Here is a 20,196-nt window from a genome sequence, read left to right on the forward strand (position 1 = left end):
GCTTGACCGAAGACTGATAGTCTATTTTAAGTCTGTCAATCAATCATGGATCACATTTTACGTTGGTCTGTCCAAAGACTCATTTCATTTCTCACTTTTTATGCTAAAAGATTTGTCTGCTAAACGATCGGTCCGCAGCTGGGTTATACTGGTAATCCAAAACAACAACAATTAAAGTGTCTTTCTCTCTCCATAAATTAAATGTAAATGTTTTTTATTTTTTAGAATATATGGTGTGATAGCCAGAAAATGATCGCGGAGTGGATAACTTGCTTGGATAAAAGGTCCTTTGAAAGAACCGGAGAAGACTTAGATATAATTTATGCCCGCTTAAAGTCTGTTAAGGCGTTTGAGAAGGTGCATCCGGCACTGCTGCAGCAAATATGCCTGTTTGGATGTTACGAGGAGCTAGACGAAGGAGTCACTCGTTAGTACAATTTGCAGCTTGATTTAGTTTTTTCTCCAGGTGACTGGGTTGTTTCATTCAGTTAAATGCGCATCTATGCCGGTTTGTTCGAGCTGTGGCATAATTTGAACGATATTTGATTTTCATAGTGACGTGCCTACGCTAAGCGGGTTAGTGTGTAGGCTGTCAACTATATTTCAAGCAGAAGTTTTCAGAATAGCAGAATCGGTTATATTACACACCATAACAGCTTGGCACTTTTTCCAAACTATCAAGTTTCTTGGTGACTAAATTTTTTTCTTTTGCTAATGTGGCACATTGGTTGTGATTGAGCCACGCAATCAGATGATTGTTTTCAAATTCCACACGAGCACGCGCTGCAGTTTGCTATGTGAGCTCTTGTAAGATAGACATAACCTTGTTAATTTTAAACAATTGACCTCCGGTTAAGGCGCCTCTGGCTGGTTATTAAAAAATAAAAGACTTAACATGAATTTTACCTAATAATTGTCAACAGAAAATAATTTGAAAGTGTTCCCATGAATTAATTTGTGATGGGTAGTTCACGTCCATTTAGTGTACTGCCAAGGAGACATCGGGACTAACTGGTACACTGTATTGTCGGGAAGCCTTGATGTCAACGTTTCAAATACGGGTGACCCAAAGGTGAATTGTTTTTTTTTGTTTGAATTTAAACTGAGCATCTCAAACGGCAATTTTGTGGTTTAGGACGAAGTCACCATCTGCACTTTAGGAACAGGAACGGTATTTGGAGACTCGGTTCTGACGAACTCGCCAAGGAGAGCTACTGTAGTGACTAGTGAATACTCTGAATTGCTTCGAATATCGGCTCCCCACTTCAGAGAAATGTGGCAAAAACATCGTCAATATATGGGTGCTTTGATCACCGATTCTGAACTCCAGCTCTTGACGTCCGGAAACGTAGCGCCGGTCAATACGTTACATAGCGATGTGGCTGGAACTAGTAACTCGGTCTTCAACACTATGGGCATTACAGGTGGAAACTCTGGAATAGGAACCTCCGGATTGGCAGTAGGAAGTGACGCTAACTCTATGAACATGATGGGTTTCAATAATGACATGAATACACTTGGATTTCTAAATAGTGAGCAATTAGGCCTAAATGATCACAATCGAAATGCAACAGGCAACAACACATTCCATGGAATTGGTAGTCAGCAAAATACAAGTCAAAGTTTGGCAAGTGGACAATTCGGTTCTATGCCGAGAGATTTCAAAGCACTTGCTGGTCACAACAACCGTCCTTACTTACTACAAGACCATTCTTCTGAGGCTAGTGTTAATGAAACTAGGTTCTAAAACAGCATAAAAGTTTTTAAATTTGTGTCTGAAATCCAAAATGAGGTTTCGAGCTGCTCTTAATATTTTTGAAGAAATGTTTCACTTTGCTGTCGTTGTTTTTTTTGGTGTTTTTTTCTTAAACATTATTGTCCTTCAAGTGTTTTGCGGTTTGGCTTGATTTTTTTAGTATTTGCTTTTTAATTCATTCAACAGATGAAAAGGCATATCTCTCTCTCTCTTTCTCTCTCTCTCTCTCTCTCTCTCTCTCTCTCTCTCGCAAATGACAAAAATGCCAGTGGTGCAAAAATGCGATTGAGGCTTAATTTCAAAAATTGGGTTACTATTTCAAAATTTAGTGTTCTAAAAAATACCTCTAGCAAGTCATCGGAAATCGAGTTAGTTCATCAAAAAAGATGCATAAAAGGCTCGAACTTCCAAGCGAATCATGAGTTTGTTCAATTTGCTTTTCAGACTGTTTTTCGTTGTTTTAATTCAAGTAGCCAAAGGGCTATCTGGATATTAAACGGTTAATCAAGCATTCGCTTTAGGGAGCATACGTTGACATAAACATCATTGCAATGATTGCAAATCCCACTCTCATGATTGTTGAGCAAGCATCACTACACTACGCCATAATGCTGCAATTTTAGATGTCTACAAAACAGGGAAGTCAGCCATGGGAAGCTTGGACTAGTAGACCTAGTGAGAAAATTGCACAGGCTGGAAGAGTGCTCCGCATTCTCATGCTTTCCTCATCTGGACCAGGCATGATACCCGGACAACCATCACTGATCAGAGACAGAAAACTGGGAAACAGCACTTACAGGTATGTGTGCAGTTTTCTCAAAACGAGGACTGGAAAAAAGTACAGCGGATCTTTCTAAATTCTGCAGAAATAATTTCCACACTTTAATTTGACAATGGTCGGTAACTCAATTAAAGAATTTGAACAATTGTTTCTAGCAACTGGTTAACTTAAATTCCTTGTGCAAGTTCCCTTTCATTATTCTTGACAGGAAACAGAGTTCCAATCGTGAATGTTTATTGCTTCAGGCGATGCGCAATTGGATCGGAGATGGTAGAGTGGCTCATAGCCCAAAACAACCAAATCGTTCACAGTCGACATCAAGCTACAGGGATGTGGCAGGCACTCCTAGAAGAGGGGGTTCTGGTACATGTCAATCGAGACCGGGAGTTCAGAGATGATCCGAACTTGTACTACCGATTTCTGGAAGATGACATGCCTGGATTTGGAGGCACTATGGCCCAAGGTTCTATGGCTATAGGAGCAGTAGGAGGTGCACAATTGATGCAGCCTACGGTGCAAGATAAAAGGGATGCAGAGGAGTTCCTACCAGAGATTTTGACGTATTTGTCACAGACGGGGCCTGATGCTATTTTCAGATTGATTCTACGTAAACCGTGAGTATAATTGGCTTTTGATTTGCCTATCGTTGTTTGCAAGTTATTGTGATTATCGCTTTGTAATCGTTTGCTTCGATTATGCAAGCTATTGTGATTATTGCTTTGTAATCATTTGCTTCGATTATTCTTTAATTTCGATCAACTTTCAGGGGACACACAAGAAGCGCTGAAGAAGTAGAGATTCTCTATGATGAGCTGCTGCACATAAAAGCCTTGAGTCATCTCTCCACAATGGTGAAAAGAGAACTGGCTGGCGTGATAACTTTCGAGGCACATCCGAAAGCAGGTTTTTTAAGTGAGTAACTACCAACGTAATTATGGTTACACCAGCGAGCGTAATGTTATAGTATGAGTCTACTATTTTCCCATCTAAACTCGGAATTTAAAATGCTCATTTGGTGGCATTTTTGCTATAATCACGAATGTAACAAGCCGCAAAAGTTTTATTCAAGGTTTATTTTACCATTTCCGTTTTCAGTTTTTTTTATATATAAGCGGAGTGCAGTGTGATAGTAAACAAATTTTTTCCAACCTAAGTCGCAAATAAAAATGTTTTTATTGATCGCACAAAGGTGCTACTTTTGGTGGCTCTTTTGATTCAGGAAGCTGCATTGGCACAGTAATATCATTTTTTTTTGCGTTTGATTTGTAATGATTTAACTTAGTTCATGCTTTTTTTGTTTCATCAATTTGAAGCTAAAGAAGAAGCTATTTGTTTCACACAACAGAACAATAATAAAAACTCTTTTTCAATTTTTCAAACATTGTATTTCGCGAAATTAATACATGCATTTTTATACAAAGTTTGGCCTAACATTTTTACACTAGCCAGCTTGCGAGCGTTTTTACACTAGCCAGCTTGCAAGCGTTAGTGTATAAGTACGAACCTTTTTTTTCTAACCTAACTCGCTAATAAATTGTTCATTAAAAGTGTTTGGAAATTTTACTGTAGCATTGGAAATTGCGTAGCATCTGTTCTCTGCTTTATTTGTGATTAATTAAGCGTCCTTGGCTAAGTGGTTAGTGTACGAGACTCATAATCTTTAGGTTGCAGACTAATTCGAGACTCATTTCTACTAGTTCTTTTTGCCTTTTATAGAGCTGCTTTTTGTCCTGTTCTCGCTGGTGTCTGCGAAGCGCAGCTTTGCCTGTGTCCAATTTGTGTGGTTGCCTTAGGTTTATTTTGTTCCAATTTTTTACATGCAATGTTTAAGTTTTGTGCGATATAAAGCTCCTGAATCTTTTGTCGCTTTCTTAATTGTTTTCGAAGCTGCATCTCCGCTTGTGTTAGAGCTGATTTTTGTCGTTTACTCGCTTAAAATTGCGAAGTACAGTGTCGCCAATGTGTAAAAAAAAGATCCTTTACTGTATATCTAACGAGGCTGTCGTTTCTTTGCCGAATGCGAATTTATTGTTCCGACTTTCGATACGAAAGTAACGGAATATTTGTGCTCGGGGTGGGTTTTTTTTTCTTCAGACATTTTGACCAAATTGGGACAATTAACGCGCGATATAATTCGCGCTATTAACGCGTAAGCGGAGATTTAATCCGTCTTATAAATTGTTCCAAATTGGTTGAACGAAGCTTATTTGCCATAATTGATTTGTTACAAGGAACGAAATCTATCTTTCTGTACTTTATATGGCGTGTGGGGGGATGATTTTCATAAAAAATTTCAAATTTTAGAAAAAAAAATCATTTTATTTCATTTAATTTTTTAAATGTTTTTACTGCTGCTCCATAAACCTTAAAAGGCAGTCGGAACATTCAGTGCTTCGCCCTGATACGAGCAGTCTTGTTATCTTTGCAGTTAGCAAGGGTGCTGCAAGCGGGTACTAAACTTCTTTCTCATTGAAAACTTTGTTCACAGGAATCATATTCTGACACAGCGGAATCCCAACAGTCCGGGCTAAATGACGTTTTTGAGCGTGTCTGTATTTAAACGCCCGTTTCATTCAAAATTTATTTTTGTTGGTTTTGTATTTACCAAATTTGATATGTATAATTTCAGTTTTTATGCTTTAAAGGTTTCGGCATATATTTTTTGGGCTTAATCGCATCAAATTGCGCCATTTTAAGGGCGAAAAATGTTTCTTATCTGCGTAATTACTTCGGGAGAGGAGATTGGAAATTAGATTAATTTTTCTTTGGCTTAACGGTCGTCTGCGTAAATTTGGTTTAAATGCTAATTCAACACTCGCAATTGTTGTTCTCTTCCTGACTGCGAGAGAACGTTTTTAAAGTTTTAGTAGAACTAGATTTTTTTCAATTTCTGTATGCTAGCTTGCAATGATATGCCTTTAACATATGGAGAGTGGTGTGAAGCTAGCTACGTTTGGACTGTATTTTGAAATTTTCTAGGAAAAGTGTACATGTTTGAAAAAATTCTGCTCAGTAATTTGATAGTTTTCTCTCACGTCTTTAAATTGTCTATTTTCTGTAGGGTTATGTTGCAGCCCGATCGAGTTGATAAGAATTCTAGTTCATTAAATCCTTTAATTGGCTTGCAAATGTTTTTGTATTATGGTTTTTTGGTCTTACCAATTAGAGCTCCCGATATAAGTAAACTCTGTGTAGGAGGCATTATTGTTTTGATATTAGGCTAGGGGGCGATAATAGGAAAGAGTCATTTCTTAACTGTTTCAGCTAGCATTTTCATTTACCCACATATTAAGAGTAATAAACGTAGTGAGTACTCTTATATAGGTCTGGCTGATTTTTTTTTTCAGGAAAAAGTCGTAAAATTTGGTCACGCTTGATTTTTCACGGTTTGACTACTGATTTCTTTTTAAATTCAGTGCATTTACATTGTTTAAAGGAAGGCAAACTCCACTATTGAACAGCAAAAGTGTAAAGGCCACGAAAAACGTGATTGACTTCTAATTTCGAAAATGGAAAATACTTATCAGATTTCCCAGCGAAATAAAAGATTTACCTATTGATTCAGTTTTTTTCAAATTGGGTTAATTTAAACTAAAAAGTGTACATCATAAATTGTTCTACAAATTCAAAGAGCTTTGAGTCATCTACTTTTTTTGAAATTCAAAAGTTGAAGGTTTTTGAAAAAACAAGTCAGTTTTTTTTTTCAGTTTCCTTGCGTTCATTTGTTGTTTCATTAGTCAGTTGGCTATGTTTATTTATTCGAAAAAGAACCGATTCTCAAGTTGTCCTTGAAGTCCAAAGAGCTTAAAGGTCATTTTTCTTCAAAATTTGAAGAAAAAAAAAGATTTTCGAACAAAAAAAAAGTTTTTTTTGTCTCCTTGCGTTCATTACTCTTCAACTGTCAGTTGGCTGTCTTCTTAAGATCACTTCAAATATTTTTGAGAAATTTAAAGCAAAATACGATCTCCTTAAAAATTCGCAATTGATGCGAAAAAAAATTTTCCAAAATTTTTTTTTTCAAGTTTTACTTGCTTTATTATTATTTTATTATTGAATCTTAGGAACTTCCAGGCTCGTTCCCACTTGGCCTAGAGGTAGCGTGGTTGTCTTTACACCCTACGGTCTAGGGGTTGAGTCACGGCCTGGCCTTGTTTTTTAGCATCTCTCGTTTTTCTGCTCAGGTTTCGTTTGTCTGCTTAGTTGCCAAATCATGGATTTTTCTTTTGCTGTAAGCAGTTTTCATTGTAATTGCAAGTGTTGTTCATAGTAGTTTCAGGGGGAACTTAAAACTTTTTAAAAAATCAATTTTGTTTCGGCTCAACTGGTGTCTGCTCAAAGATCGTCTGCTTTCTTTCCGCTCCTTCAGGTTTGTTTCGTTGCTAAGCCTCGCTTCGCCTCTGTGTTAATTTATGCCTTGTCTCCTGGTGTTTATTTTTCTTGAATTATAGACCAGATTGTTAGGGAACATTTTTTCAAAAAGCAGCATACCTTTCCCTGATACGCTTGTCTATGTTTTTAAATGAACATCCAACCCATTCTTGTGGTTTCATTTCAGTGTTCAGGCAGGGTGACGAGGGTCGCAGTTGGTACATCATCCTGAGTGGAAGCGTAGATGTCGTTACTGACAGAGGCGGAGTGGTGTGTACTCTGCACGAGGGAGACGACTTCGGCAAACTGGCCCTGGTCAACACTGCACCGAGAGCAGCCTCAGTCATCGTGAAAGAGGACAACAGTCATTTCCTCAAAGTGGACAAAGAAGACTTCCTTCGTATTCTGCAGGATGTAGAGAAGAACACTGTCAGACTGAAAGGTTCGAAATATATGTTATTGGTCTATTTTCATTTTATTGAGATAGTCTATTGAAACTGCGACGTCCACCAACTCGGTTGATTCTTGAGTAAAAGCAACCAAGTACATTGCAAATGAATTGTGCTCATTAATTGAAGTGAAACTACCAAAAAGTGAATGGGTCAACAGCAGTTATCCATACAGGGCTGAACAGTTAGTGGTTTTTGTTCGTTGTCTCATAACAAATGGTCTTAACCAAAATAACATGCTTATCGTAGCCATGTCACCTGTTACATTTTAGAAGGCGAGCAGGACGTGCTTGTGTTGGAGAAGATAGCAGTTAAATTGCAACATCACAATGGAATAGTGTCGGCCACCATTGGCTCAGCAGCGTCGGCAGCCGCCACTGCCTCTGGGTCCAGTCTGGGAGGCATGCAGCAAGGTGGATCATCCAATCCTATCCAGTACAGATACAGCATCATGGCAGGTACCAGTGAGAAGATGCTGGACTACCTTCTGGAGACACGACTGGATGCTAATGCGGACTTAGTGGGAGGTAATATTACTACATGACTTGGATTAATAAAATGCGAAACTACGCTTTTAGGGCACTTTTACAATCGATTATTATTTTATAATATGCCAGTTCAAATTACAAAATTCCTGCTACTTTAAGGTCAAAATTAAATGTGGATATCTCGCTTCTTGACATTTGTAATTTTTAAATTTCGTGTTTAGACACCTTTCTGGAAGACTTCCTTTTGACATACCCGGTGTTTCTCAGCAACTCAAAACTGACCTCGATGCTCACCAGACATTACACAACCCTCCCCCTTCAGTCTGCCTCCTCTAGCGGACCCTCTCATGACTCAATGATGATGGGCAGGGGAGCAGCCGGAGGCACTGATCCGGCAGAAGGCATGTTCCAGAAGAAGCGCAAAGTGATCCACTTTGTGCTGAGATGGTGTGTGATGGCACTGCACGAGTTCACGGAGGATCCAAGTCTCATCTCGTTCCTCAATGTGAATATTCGTTTTTGCTTTAAAAATCGCAGTTTGATGAACAGGTACTTGACAGAAGTTTAAACGTCCATTTAGCATTTTTATTGTACCCTTGCGATAAGCAAGGGTTTTGCAATCGGGTACTAGGCTTTTCCCGTAAATAACTTTGTTCTCAGGAGGTATGGTAAATTTTATCTATGGCTTTCTTGCTCAATTTCTTGGAAATTCAAATATAACTACCATCAGTTAGGTAATTGGTGTAGCTACATCGATCTGAGCTTCGAGCTTGAATTAGAGAGGTTGTTGATGTTTGAAAGATCGAGAGAGAGAGAGAGAGAGAGAGAGAGAGAGAGAGAGAGGGAGTCTGTTCATTTCCCGTTTGTTAAGAGTAATGAACGTAGTGAAGACTTATATAAGTCTTGCTGATTTTTTTTTTCAGGAAATCTCTAATAACTACTGATGTGCATTCATGCATATTGATGAATTTATGAACTAACTTAGATATATATGCTTTTTTTGAGTTCAATTGAAATTCATCTGCTGAAAGTGACGTAAATAGCACTCTCTTAATACGAACGTGGAAATGGCGGGTAAAAAACGTGTACGAAAGTAGAATTCGAACGAAAGTAGAATTCGTGAACGAAAGTAGAATTCTAGTTTCGAAAGTAGAATTTAATTTTTAGATTTACAGCGGAATAAAAACTTTACCTATTGAACCAGTTTTCTCTAGTTGGGCTCATGTTATCAAAAAAGCGCCAATCATAAACTTTTGTAGAAATTCAAAGAGCTTGAAGGGTACCTATTTTTTTCTTTGAAATTCGAAAGTTGAGATTTTTCAAGAAAGTCAGTTTTTCTATGTTTACTTGCGTTCATTACTTTTTTTAAATTGCCATTTATTTTATCTGGTACGATTTTTTCACTTACTTTCTGAAGGATGTGCTTTATTTTGCTTTTAACATTTTTATTCTAATTGAAAGTTGCCTGTAATTTTACCAACTTGATCTGCAATTTTTTTTTCTTTTCATTTTTCAGCTTGATAGATTCCGGCCTATGTTATGTCAGCGTAATGGCCTCATATTGCCTCTGACGAGCGATTTTTTTTTATTTGTATGTTTTGAGGCTGAGTGGGACTTAATAACTCTCATTACTCTTAATTTTTTTTCGGTTTTTTTATTATTATTTTTTCCCGGCTCAGGTTTCGGCTTGTATTATATCGGCTTAGTGGTGTCATTTTGTTTCATAGATGAGCGAATGTTTGTATGTGTGTGTGTATTTGTGTGCGTGTGTTTTGAGGATGAGGGTTACCTAATAAGTTTTAAGTCTCAAGTCTTTTTGAATTTTTTTTCGGCTTAAAAGGTTTCTACCAAGGTGTTTTCGGCTTTGTTGCCGCTTGGTTAATTTTCTTCCGACGCTAGTTTGCGTTATTTTGTCTTGGCATGTTTTTGTTTCAAAATTAGCAATATTCAAATTCATAGATTTAGTTTTTTCGACACTTTCGATTTTTTTCGACTTAGCGACTTTCTTTTTTTGTATCCCTTGTGGTGCGAAGCTCAGCCTCGCCTCTGCGAAAAAATTGTCAAACACGGTTTTCTAGCTGAAATAAAAATTTCAACGCGATATCAGGTACCAAATAGTATGTCAATTGAATGTGATTTCAGGAATTGTGCAACAGCTGTGCGAATGATGTTAAAACATACCCCCTTCTGAAGAATGAACTACACGCATTGGAACAAGCTAAAGCTGGAAAGATTACTTACTACGACTACCGGAAACAAAATGTAAGTTCTTTACATTCGAAAAACGCGAGTATATGATGTTATTGTGTAACAGTTAATAATCAACTTTAAATTTTGTTCAATGCACGTATATTATTGAGATTCATTTTTGCAGAGAAGTTATGTAATGACTCAAGGTCGAAGAAGCGAGGAGCACCATCCTGAGAAAAGGAAATCAATTCGCGGACCCGATGAAAGTACGAACATACATATTGCATTTTTAGACGGCATCGAAAGTACTATCTACAAAGAAACAAATACGTTTTACCCTGAGATGAAAAATGTTTCGGCTGTTATAGATATCTTCAAAGTGTACTGCTTCGACCACACTTACACTACTCTGAGACTGCCAATGGACACTAAGGCGGAAGTTATTGCCACCCAGGCTGCCAGCAAACTGTGTCTTGAGGACGAGATGCTACTCTACGAGGTCAAATCCACTGGAGGTTAGTGTATGCGCTCATTAATAAAGCTCAACCTAAAATTATATTGTTTTAGCTTTATTATCGTGCTGCAATTTTTTGCTGAGCGTGTTGTTGTTGTACGCAGCGGCGAACCGAAGCTTACACAGCATTTCAAGCTAGCCGATGGGAAAAACGGATGCCAGTAAGTCGAAAAAAATATTTGAAAACATGTCAAAAAAAAACTACATCTAGAAAAATTTGAGGTAAACAAGTCGAAAAACGCAAAGCCCTGTGTTATTAGCATTGGTACAAAATGTACCAAGCGGCAACTAGGCATACATAACTTAAGTTGAAACCGTTAAAATCCTAGTCTTTAATCAAAAAAATAAAAACGGGAAGTTATTACCCTTGCGATAAGCAAGGGTATTGCAATCGGGTACTAGACTTCTCCGTAAATAATTTTGTTCACAGGAATCATCTGGACTCCTGGTGTTACCTTACTTAATAATGAATTCAAATTTTTAAGTCTCTTGCATGTTTAGCCTGTAGGTAACGATAACACCTGAATCGGCATAGGTCCTGGTTTCGAATCTGACCAGAACCTGTTTTTTTTTAAACGGTAATTATTCGATTTCAGAGAAAATTGTCGGCCTAAGTTGCCACATCTAAGAATCGTTCATTTTTTCTGTAAACGATTTTCTTTGTAGTTGCTTTTTAATGTTTTAGTATTTACACTTTGAGCAGCGAAGTGTATTAGTACAAACATTCTTTTTTTTTCTAACCTAACTCGCAAATGAAAGGGTTCATTAAAATTGTTCACTTCTTTGGTGGCTATTTTGTTATAATCACGATCTGTAGCATTGGAAATTTCATAGGATCTGTTCTCTGCTTTATTTGTAGCTAGTGTTTGTGATTTATTGAGCGTCCGTGGCTGAGTGATAAGTGCGTGAGACTCATTATCGCTAGGTCGAAGATCGAATCCGAGACGTAGCCGAATTTTAACTAATTCGAGGCTTATTTCTACTTTTTTATTGCACTTTGTAGAGTTACCTTTTGTCGTGTTCTCGCTAGCGTTGCGAAGCTTTGCCTCTGTGTTTAAAAATCCGGTCTAATCGAAATTCGATTTTAACATTGGTTAAAATTTTAGGAACTCGATTTGATTTGTTGATTTTTCATATTTTTTGGGCTTTGTTAAAGGGAAAGCAAACTCCACTATCCAACAGTGAAAGCTAGAAAGTCACGAAAAACTTGATCGACTTCGTTTCAAAAATTGCATTTAATTTTCTGATTTTACAGCGAAAAAACCTATTGATCCAGTTTTCTCGAATTGGATTAATTTTATCGAAAAAGCGTTATAAAAATTGGGTAATTTACCTGAGGAGAGTAGTACACCAATTGTTAGTAAGGGTAGTTTTAAGGGTTGAGTCAAAGGAGTTCCATGCAGTTGGGCATCAGTTGAGTAAGTACATGAAAAATAATACAATAGTAAATCAGGGATAAAACTAAGGTAAATATAATATCATAAATAGGGATATTATATTACATGGTACGGGGAATACTAAAAGGCGAACGTTAGAAAAGGGGAACTGTTAATAAGGGGGTTATTCAGAAAAGTTGATATTAATCCCGAGTTTTCGTATAAATTGAAACATTATTTTACCTGAAAGTTTGTCATTTCCTTGTAAGTCATGCTGTTTTTGAAAAGTTGAGAGAAACGAGTGAGTCAGCTTGGCTGTAATGTCAAAAGTCAAGTTGAGAGAAAGGTGACCTTAATTGTTTACAATTAACACCCGCCCACATTTGCAGAGCTTGCAAATAAAGTATTGAATAAAATAGTAAGGATACGGTAGAATACAAAGATAAGGGAACCAGTAGATAAGGGAACCAGAAATTGTTCTTTTTCATCTTCATCTTGGTTTGTCTATCGTTGAGCTGATTGTCTTAGTTGAATTGACGAGTCGTAGATTTGTTCATCTTTGTCGAGTTGATATGTTGAAGGCTGAGTTGCGTGATTATTTGGTTGGTTAGCTATTTGGAGCTTGGTTACTGCGAAACTGGGAAAACGCGGCTCAATTTGACCACAGGTCGAACTTTGAATCCAGTTGGCGTTTTCAGCTTCACTGAGCGGACTATTCCATCTTGTCCAGGAAAGGTTTCCACCACTTTAGCAAGAGGCCACAGTCCACGAGGTGTAAAATCCTCCAACATCCAGACCATGTCGTCGGGTTGCAAATTGGAAGTCGCAGAAGTCCACTTTGATCGTTTCTGCTGACCTGGTAAGTACTCTCGAAGAAAGCGATTCCAGAAGTGATCTGCGAGTAGTTGGGATGCTTTCCATGATTTTGACAGAGATAAATCCTTGTCCTTGAAGATACCAGGCGGTAAATTTGGAGTTCCACGACCAAGAAGGAAATGGTTGGGAGTGAGAGGCAGATCATCTTTGATGTCGTCAGACACATTGGTTAAAGGTCGTGAATTCATGGTTGATTCAATTTCGGTCGTGAAAGTAGCCAGTGTTTCATAGGAGAGTGTTCTTGATCCGATGACTTTGTACAGGGAAAGTTTAAATATCTGAACTAGTCGTTCCCAAGAACCACCAAAATGAGGGGCCGCAGGAGGGTTGAATTTCCATTCGAGTGATACGTCCAGCTGATTGATGCTTTCCACAAATTCTTTGTTCTTTTCCAAGTTGTCTAGACATTTCTTCAGCTCAGAATTGGAGCCCACAAAACTTGTCCCACAATCAGAAACCATTTTCGATGGTTTTCCTCGCCGGGCAAAAAAGCGTCTGATACAAAGAAGAGTGCTGTCTGTCGATAGTCCTAATGAGATTTCAAGATGCACAGCTCTGATCACTAAGCATGTGAACAGTAAAATATACGCTTGGTATTGTTTTCCTTGAAGGATGATGGGAAAAGGTCCAACGTAGTCCAATCCAGTCGTTGCAAAAGGAAAATGATTTTTTGATGGCAGTCGATCAATTGGAAGATCTGACATCTGAGGGTAGTCGACTTGTTGTTGCATTCTTCTGCAGGGTATACAACTGTGTATGATACTTTTCAGCATGACGCGGCAGCGAAGAATCCAGTAGTTTTCCTGTGCTATGGCAATTGCTTGTTCCTTTCCGCAGTGGGAATGTAGAACATGGATGTTAGCTAACAGCAGGCGAACATTGGGGTTTTCACCAGCGAGAATGATTGGATATCTAGCTGATAGCATGATAGGGGCACGCGTGAGACGTCCACGAGAACGCAGGATACTGAAGTTGTCCACAAACGGTGCTAATGTTCGAAGTCTACTTTTGCCTTCAATTGGTTTTTCTTTTTTGATGTCTGAAATTTCAGAGACAAAATCTGTCCTTTGGGCAGTTTTAATTATGAGAAAGTGCGATTTCGTTAGATGCAAGAGTTGAAGATCGACCTTCGACTGTTTGTTGATCTTCCGTTTGAGATTTTCTGCGAATAAGAAGCAGTATGCAACTGTCCGTATTAGTCTTTTCCAGTTGCTGAAGCGTTTGATGTCAAATATAGGCTCAAATTTAGACTCTAATGAAGTAACGAATACAGGAATGTTCTCAAGCCGAATGTTTTCCTGTGAAGGCCATTGAGAAGAATCGTTCAACAGAAATTCCGGTCCTAGTAGCCACCGACAGCTTGAGGTCATTGCTAAAGCAATGTATCCTCTGGTACCGTCGTCAGCAGGATTTAGCAGAGTTGGAACGTGAAACCACTGTTCAGGTTTAGAAACGTCTAAAATTTTCTGAAGCCGATTAGCGACGAAAATTTTGTGTCGTATTTCAGGTGTTCGCAGCCAATACAAAACAGTAGTACTGTCAGACCAGAAATAAGTTTTTTCAACTTTGAGGTCAATTTCCTCTGAAACAAAGAGCGATAGTTGGGCAGCATATACTGCAGCTTGCAACTCGAGATTGGGAATTGTAACACGTTTCATAGGAGCGACTCTTGTCTTTCCTATTATAAACTTCAAAGATGTGGAGCCGTCGCTGTAGACTATTCTTAGGTAGCAAACAGCAGCGAGAGCGAATTCTGATGCATCACAAAACGTGTGAAGCTGGATTGAAGCAGGGTTTTCTTTATCAAAGAAGTTCCTTTGGAATGAAACAGTTTCGAAATTTTCCATTTCGTCTACCCAAAGTTTGAAATCGGGAAGTTTATCCGTGTCTAATGGAGTATCCCACTTAACACCTTGTGACCAAACAGATTGGAGAACTTTTCGAATCCGAATTGTCAATGGAGCCACTATTCCGAGTGGGTCAAATAAAGAAGCGGTATACTTCAGGAGTTTCCGTTGTGTAGCAATGCCAATACGTAGAATTTTTACAAACTTTTTGTTATCGATGAAGTAGCAGTCAGTGTTGGTATTCCAGTGAACACCGAGAACTCGTTGATGTTTAGGCGTTGGATCATTAGGGCTGACTAAAATATTTGGATCAATTGAATCCAGGAATGGTTTACTGTTTGAGTTCCACTTATTCAAGTTGAACCCACCTCGAGATAAAGATCCTCGTAGTTGTGTCATTTGTTGGAGGGCTTCTTCTACCGTTGACGAAGTGACATACAAATCATCCATGTAGATATTCCGTTGAATGATTTCAGAAGCCAGAGGAAAGTCGTTTTTACTGTCTGATGCGCATCGTCGTACTGCGTAGCAAGCCACGTATGGTGAGTCTGTGGCACCGAAAATGTGTCGTGTATATTCGTGAGTTTCTAATTTACCATTTTCTTTCCAAAGGTATCTTAGAAAAGGTCTATCCTTTGGGCTGACTAGCACTTGCATAAACATAGCATCTATGTCAGCAGATATTGCTATTTTATTTTGTCGAAAGCGAATTATGAGACCTGTTAAGTTGCACAAAAGATCGGGCCCTTTGAGCAAACTCGAGTTGAGGGATTTACCCTGAAAAATGCTGGAAGCATTTGAGACTCGTCTAACTTTGTCTGGTTTGTTGACATTTGTCACTGGATGATGCGGCAAATACCAAGATTTGATTGCAGTGTCATGTTTTGCATCTATTTTGGTGACAAAGCCTTTTTCTAAGTCAGTGATGACTGTTGCGCGGTATTTCTCCCTTAAATCAGGTTTACTTTTAAGGCGAAATTCGAGGCTGTTGAGTTGCTTTTCAGCTAGCCAACGGTTATTTGGAAGATCAGTATCCTCTTTCCAAAGAAGGTCAATTTGATAGTGACCATCTACTAAAGTACAAGAGTTTTCGAGAATATCGATTGCTCTTTTATCCGATTTGGAGTGCGAGCGTTTTGAAGAAGCGATGCCTGTGTTTTCTATTTTCATCCAGTTGAGAACTTTCTGGTATAATTTTTCATCTAAGTTATTGTGTGAATGAACTTGTGTGAAGTTCACCGGAACAGATGGAACGGAATTATATTGCGTTTTGTTCCGACCTGTGCATGTCCATCCCAAAAGGGTTTCGATAGCCCAGGGAACATTCTTGGGGCCATAAACGGTATTTTTGATCTCATGATATTCTGGATTGTTGTTTCCGATGACTAGCGATATGCTATTGTCGTTTAAGTCCGGGTATTTAACATGCTTTAAATGTGGAAAATTGTTGCACATTGCGTTTAGTTGAAAAATATCAACTGGGGCCAAATTATTTTCATCTACCGTGAGTACGTCATCGAGCGTCATTGGAGTCGATGTGCTTTTGTATGGTCTAATTTGTACATCCACAGATGTAACTTGAACTGACTTGGTCTCATGATATCCAGATATGGGAAGTGAGTGCTTCTTGTTGACGTCCAAGCCTAGTTGAGTTGCCACTGAGTCCAGTAGTAGAGTTACGCAGCTACCACTATCTAAGAAAGCGTAGGTACAAAGTGTTTTATCACCAATTGATAATTCGATTGGTACAAAAGCTGATTGACCTGATCTCTGACAAGCTATTGCGCGATTCACTGCAGCTTTACTAGGGTTTTTTCCATAAGTATCAGAAGGATCGTGGAGTAGAGTGTGGTGTTTTTTACCACAATTATCGGTTCGACAGAGCGATTTCGAATTGCAGTCAGTAAACCTATGATTCCCTAGACAGTTAAAGCATAAGTGCATTTTTCGGGCATGCTCTTTTCGTTGCTTAGGGTCTAAAGCTTTGAAGTGCTCGCATTTGTAGAGAGGTCCACAGGTGTCTCCACTAGGACAAGCATTCGAGTTTACATTATTCTGAGCACGAGAGTTTTGTTGATCTCCCTGATGGTTAAAGCGCTGATTTTGATTTCCTACACCATTTGTAGTAAAACCATTGAAACGGGAACCACAAGGGTGTTTAGCGTTTCCAGAAGAATTGTTAAAATTGTTATTGTTTTGGTTTCGGAAACCTGTCGGAGGCATGTCGCGACACGCCTGTGCGTACCGTTGAAACCATTGTGCTAGATGTCTCAAGGAGGGTTGATCGTAGTCTTTGTCGATGACGAAGCGATTCCATTCTAATCTCACAGGGTCGGGAAGCTTTGCCAGAGCAGTGTTCAAGTTTGTTGTAGAACAAATATCGTGAACAAAACCAAGTTGCTCAAAATTGTCCACTAAAGTTAGGAGAAAAGCAGAAAACTGCATGTATGATTCTGGTTGAGCCAGATTTGGAGGTTTGAAATTTGCAAGACGTTGCAAAAGAGTTGACAATTCTATTGGTATTGCCAAAGTTTTCACGAAGACGTTGTAGTGCTAGTTCGTATGTGTCGCCGTTTGCACCATAACCAGCTATCATTAGTTTAGCTGGGCCAGTTACCAATGATTGAAGATGGATCATCTTTTCAGTTGGAGACATATTAGAATTATGAATCGATGATACGAATACACCATACCAGTGCAACCAATAGTTGGGATTGCCATTGAAAATTGTAGGCTTCAGTTTTGGCACTGATCGACTGAATGTAGTAGAAGTGTCGCTTGAATTAGTTGCCAAAGCTCGATTGTTGTTGTTAGGAGGGTTTGCAGCACTAGCTTGTTGTGAGCTGTGGTTAGGAACATCACTAGCAAATGGATTTGAAAATGATTGGTCGCCTTGAAATGGCGCCGAAAGGTTGTCGTCAGAGGCAGCTGTTCTTGCATTGCCTTGAGTATTGTTGCTCATGGTTATAAGGTTGTTGTTTGGTATCTCCATTATGTTTGCAGTCGGCATGGAGGTTGCGGTTTCCTGTGGGAAAATTGAAGTAGCATTTTCTTGAGCGCTGTTATTTGGAATTGTAGAAGTAGCAGGATTTGATACTTGTTTTTTCAAATATTTTTTCACTTTCATTGAAAATACTCGGATTTTCTGTTTCAACTGTACTGTCCAGTGAGAATGTTCTTCAAAATCGTGTTCAGAACCAGCCTGTAACATTTGATCGTTCAGGGTATCAAGTTTTTGTTGGAATTGAGACAATTCAGTGAACGTTTCATTGATGAGTTCAAGATCATATTCTTCCTCGTAGATGTTGTTTTCGAGCATGTCGATCAAAGTATTGATCTCCATTTCGTGATGACGTCGAAGCGAAACCAATTTTCGAACGCCAGTCTCTTGAACGTTTTGATTGGTATCTTGCGTTTGGGTACCATTTTGTTCCGAAGGATCGCTGTCATTGTTTTGCGTCGTTTTATTTCTACCGGATGGGGCCATACCTTGAACCAGGAGACGTAAACCAATACCTACCAACTTATACCAGTATATGAATTTACCTTTACCAACCTACCAACTTATACCGAATACCACCGATGCTCGTAAGAAAGGAGCGAAATAATGGATAAAGTTTAACCAATTACCACTGTACCTTACCACTTGTACCTACCTCCGAGGGAAAATTGAGCGGTCGTTCAAAGTGTCCTCGGTATTAACAATTAACTGCGATTTTAAAGCTAGTCCAAGAACCTACCTGGTCCTACCAGCCTACCGACCCTACCTACCTACCAATTACCAGTATAAACGGCAAAAAAACCGGGTGCAAAGATTAGCACCAATGAGTGTTGACCTCCCAGAGGACAACTGAGGATGACGTATTTACCTACCTACCTGTCGCTATTTAGCAGACGACCGAATTGTGATTGCTGACCTCCCAGAGGACAACTAAAGTTGATGTACATGTTTACCTACCTGTCCTAATACCGTAGATTTATCCCTGTGCAATAAAATTTGCACTTATACCAGTTGACCTCCCAGAGGACAACTTGCCTTTATCGCTGTAGCGTAGCGAATGAGACGAACTAGAGTTGTTCGAAGCAGTTGATGAGCTAAACGAAGCTCGAATGTAGCCACGAACCCAGTGAGGCTCGAAGCAGCAGAGGAAATGAGCTCAGGTAAAGCTCGACAGGAAGCAGCCAAGAACCGAGAGGCTCAAAGCAGAAAATAAGGTGAGCTAAGACGAAGCTCGAATGTAGCCACGAACCCAGTGAGGCTCGAAGCAGCAGAGGAATGAGCTCAGGTAAAGCTCGACAGGAAGCAGCCAAGAACCGAGAGGCTCAAAGCAGAAAATAAGGTGAGCTAAGACGAAGCTCGAATGTAGCCACGAACCCAGTGAGGCTCGAAGCAGCAGATGAATGAGCTCAGGTAAAGCTCGACAGGAAGCAGCCAAGAACCGAGAGGCTCAAAGCAGAAAATAAGGTGAGCTAAGACGAAGCTCGAATGTAGCCACGAACCCAGTGAGGCTCGAAGCAGCAGAGGAAATGAGCTCAGGTAAAGCTCGACAGGAAGCAGCCAAGAACCGAGAGGCTCAAAGCAGAAAATAAGGTGAGCTAAGACGAAGCTGGAATGTAGCCACGAACCCAGTGAGGCTCGAAGCAGCAGAGGAAATGAGCTCAGGTAAAGCTCGACAGGAAGCAGCCAAGAACCGAGAGGCTCAAAGCAGAAAATAAGGTGAGCTAAGACGAAGCTGGAATGTAGCCACGAACCCAGTGAGGCTCGAAGCAGCAGAGGAAATGAGCTCAGGTAAAGCTCGACAGGAAGTAGCCAAGAACCGAGAGGCTTAAAGCAGAAAATAAGGTGAGCTAAGACGAAGCTCGAATGTAGCCACGAACCCAGTGAGGCTCGAAGCAAGCGGAATAAGTGAGCTCAGATAAAGCTCAAACAAATGTCATGTCGAAGAACAATGACGAAAATTGAGAGTCCAAAAAGAACTCGAATCAGGTAACCAAGGAGTCGGGCAATAAGAAAGCAAAAGTGTCAGAAAACACTTGAAGGAAGGAAGCAATGAAGGAAGCAAAGGGCCAAGAAAGGCTCGGAAGGAATATATAAGGCGTCAGATAAGACTCGGAAGGAATGAATGAATGAGTAGGGAAAGACTCGGAAACGAACAACAAATGGGTCGAGAAAGACTCGGAAAGGAATGAAACATTGAGTCAGAAAAGACTCGGAAAGGGACGCAAAAGGCAATAAAGACTCTGAACGGAATGAAAAATGAGTCGGGAAAACTGAAGTTTTTTCATAAATGAGTCACAAAAGACTCGGAATAGCAAAGCAACAAAAAACGAATTGAAAGGGGAAAATTGATGAAAATAACTTAATACATTATTCAAAGTAAATGAAGCTATGAACAATTGAAACGTTTAAAGTTTACATGGGTTAGAAATCAAGAGCAATAATTGATCTTTTTTTTTTTAAATGTAAATCAAATAAACTGCGATTAACTGTAAATAAATGAAATAATATTGTAATGGGGAAGTATTATAACAAGATATAATAAACCGCAGA

At 39.2% G+C, this 20,196-nt stretch overlaps 1 protein-coding gene across 1 annotated transcript in view; it reads left to right on the forward strand.

The window, feature by feature from the left end:
* Positions 1-228: 228 nt before the first annotated feature.
* Positions 229-20,196, forward strand: part of LOC134845931 (rap guanine nucleotide exchange factor 4-like) — a gene marked incomplete in the record, with an annotated part of 24,147 nt that continues 4,179 nt past the window's right edge. Inside the window, 12 exon segments of the mRNA XM_063863066.1 lie at positions 229-427; positions 984-1,072; positions 1,136-1,720; positions 2,380-2,555; positions 2,783-3,151; positions 3,304-3,449; positions 7,093-7,347; positions 7,627-7,881; positions 8,064-8,347; positions 9,985-10,104; positions 10,217-10,298; positions 10,401-10,547. Coding sequence (XP_063719136.1) covers positions 250-427; positions 984-1,072; positions 1,136-1,720; positions 2,380-2,555; positions 2,783-3,151; positions 3,304-3,449; positions 7,093-7,347; positions 7,627-7,881; positions 8,064-8,347; positions 9,985-10,104; positions 10,217-10,298; positions 10,401-10,547 — 2,686 coding nt within the window.

This window comes from Symsagittifera roscoffensis, chromosome 1, assembly GCF_963678635.1.
Source record: "Symsagittifera roscoffensis chromosome 1, txSymRosc1.1, whole genome shotgun sequence".
Taxonomy (NCBI): Eukaryota; Metazoa; Xenacoelomorpha; order Acoela; family Convolutidae; genus Symsagittifera; species Symsagittifera roscoffensis.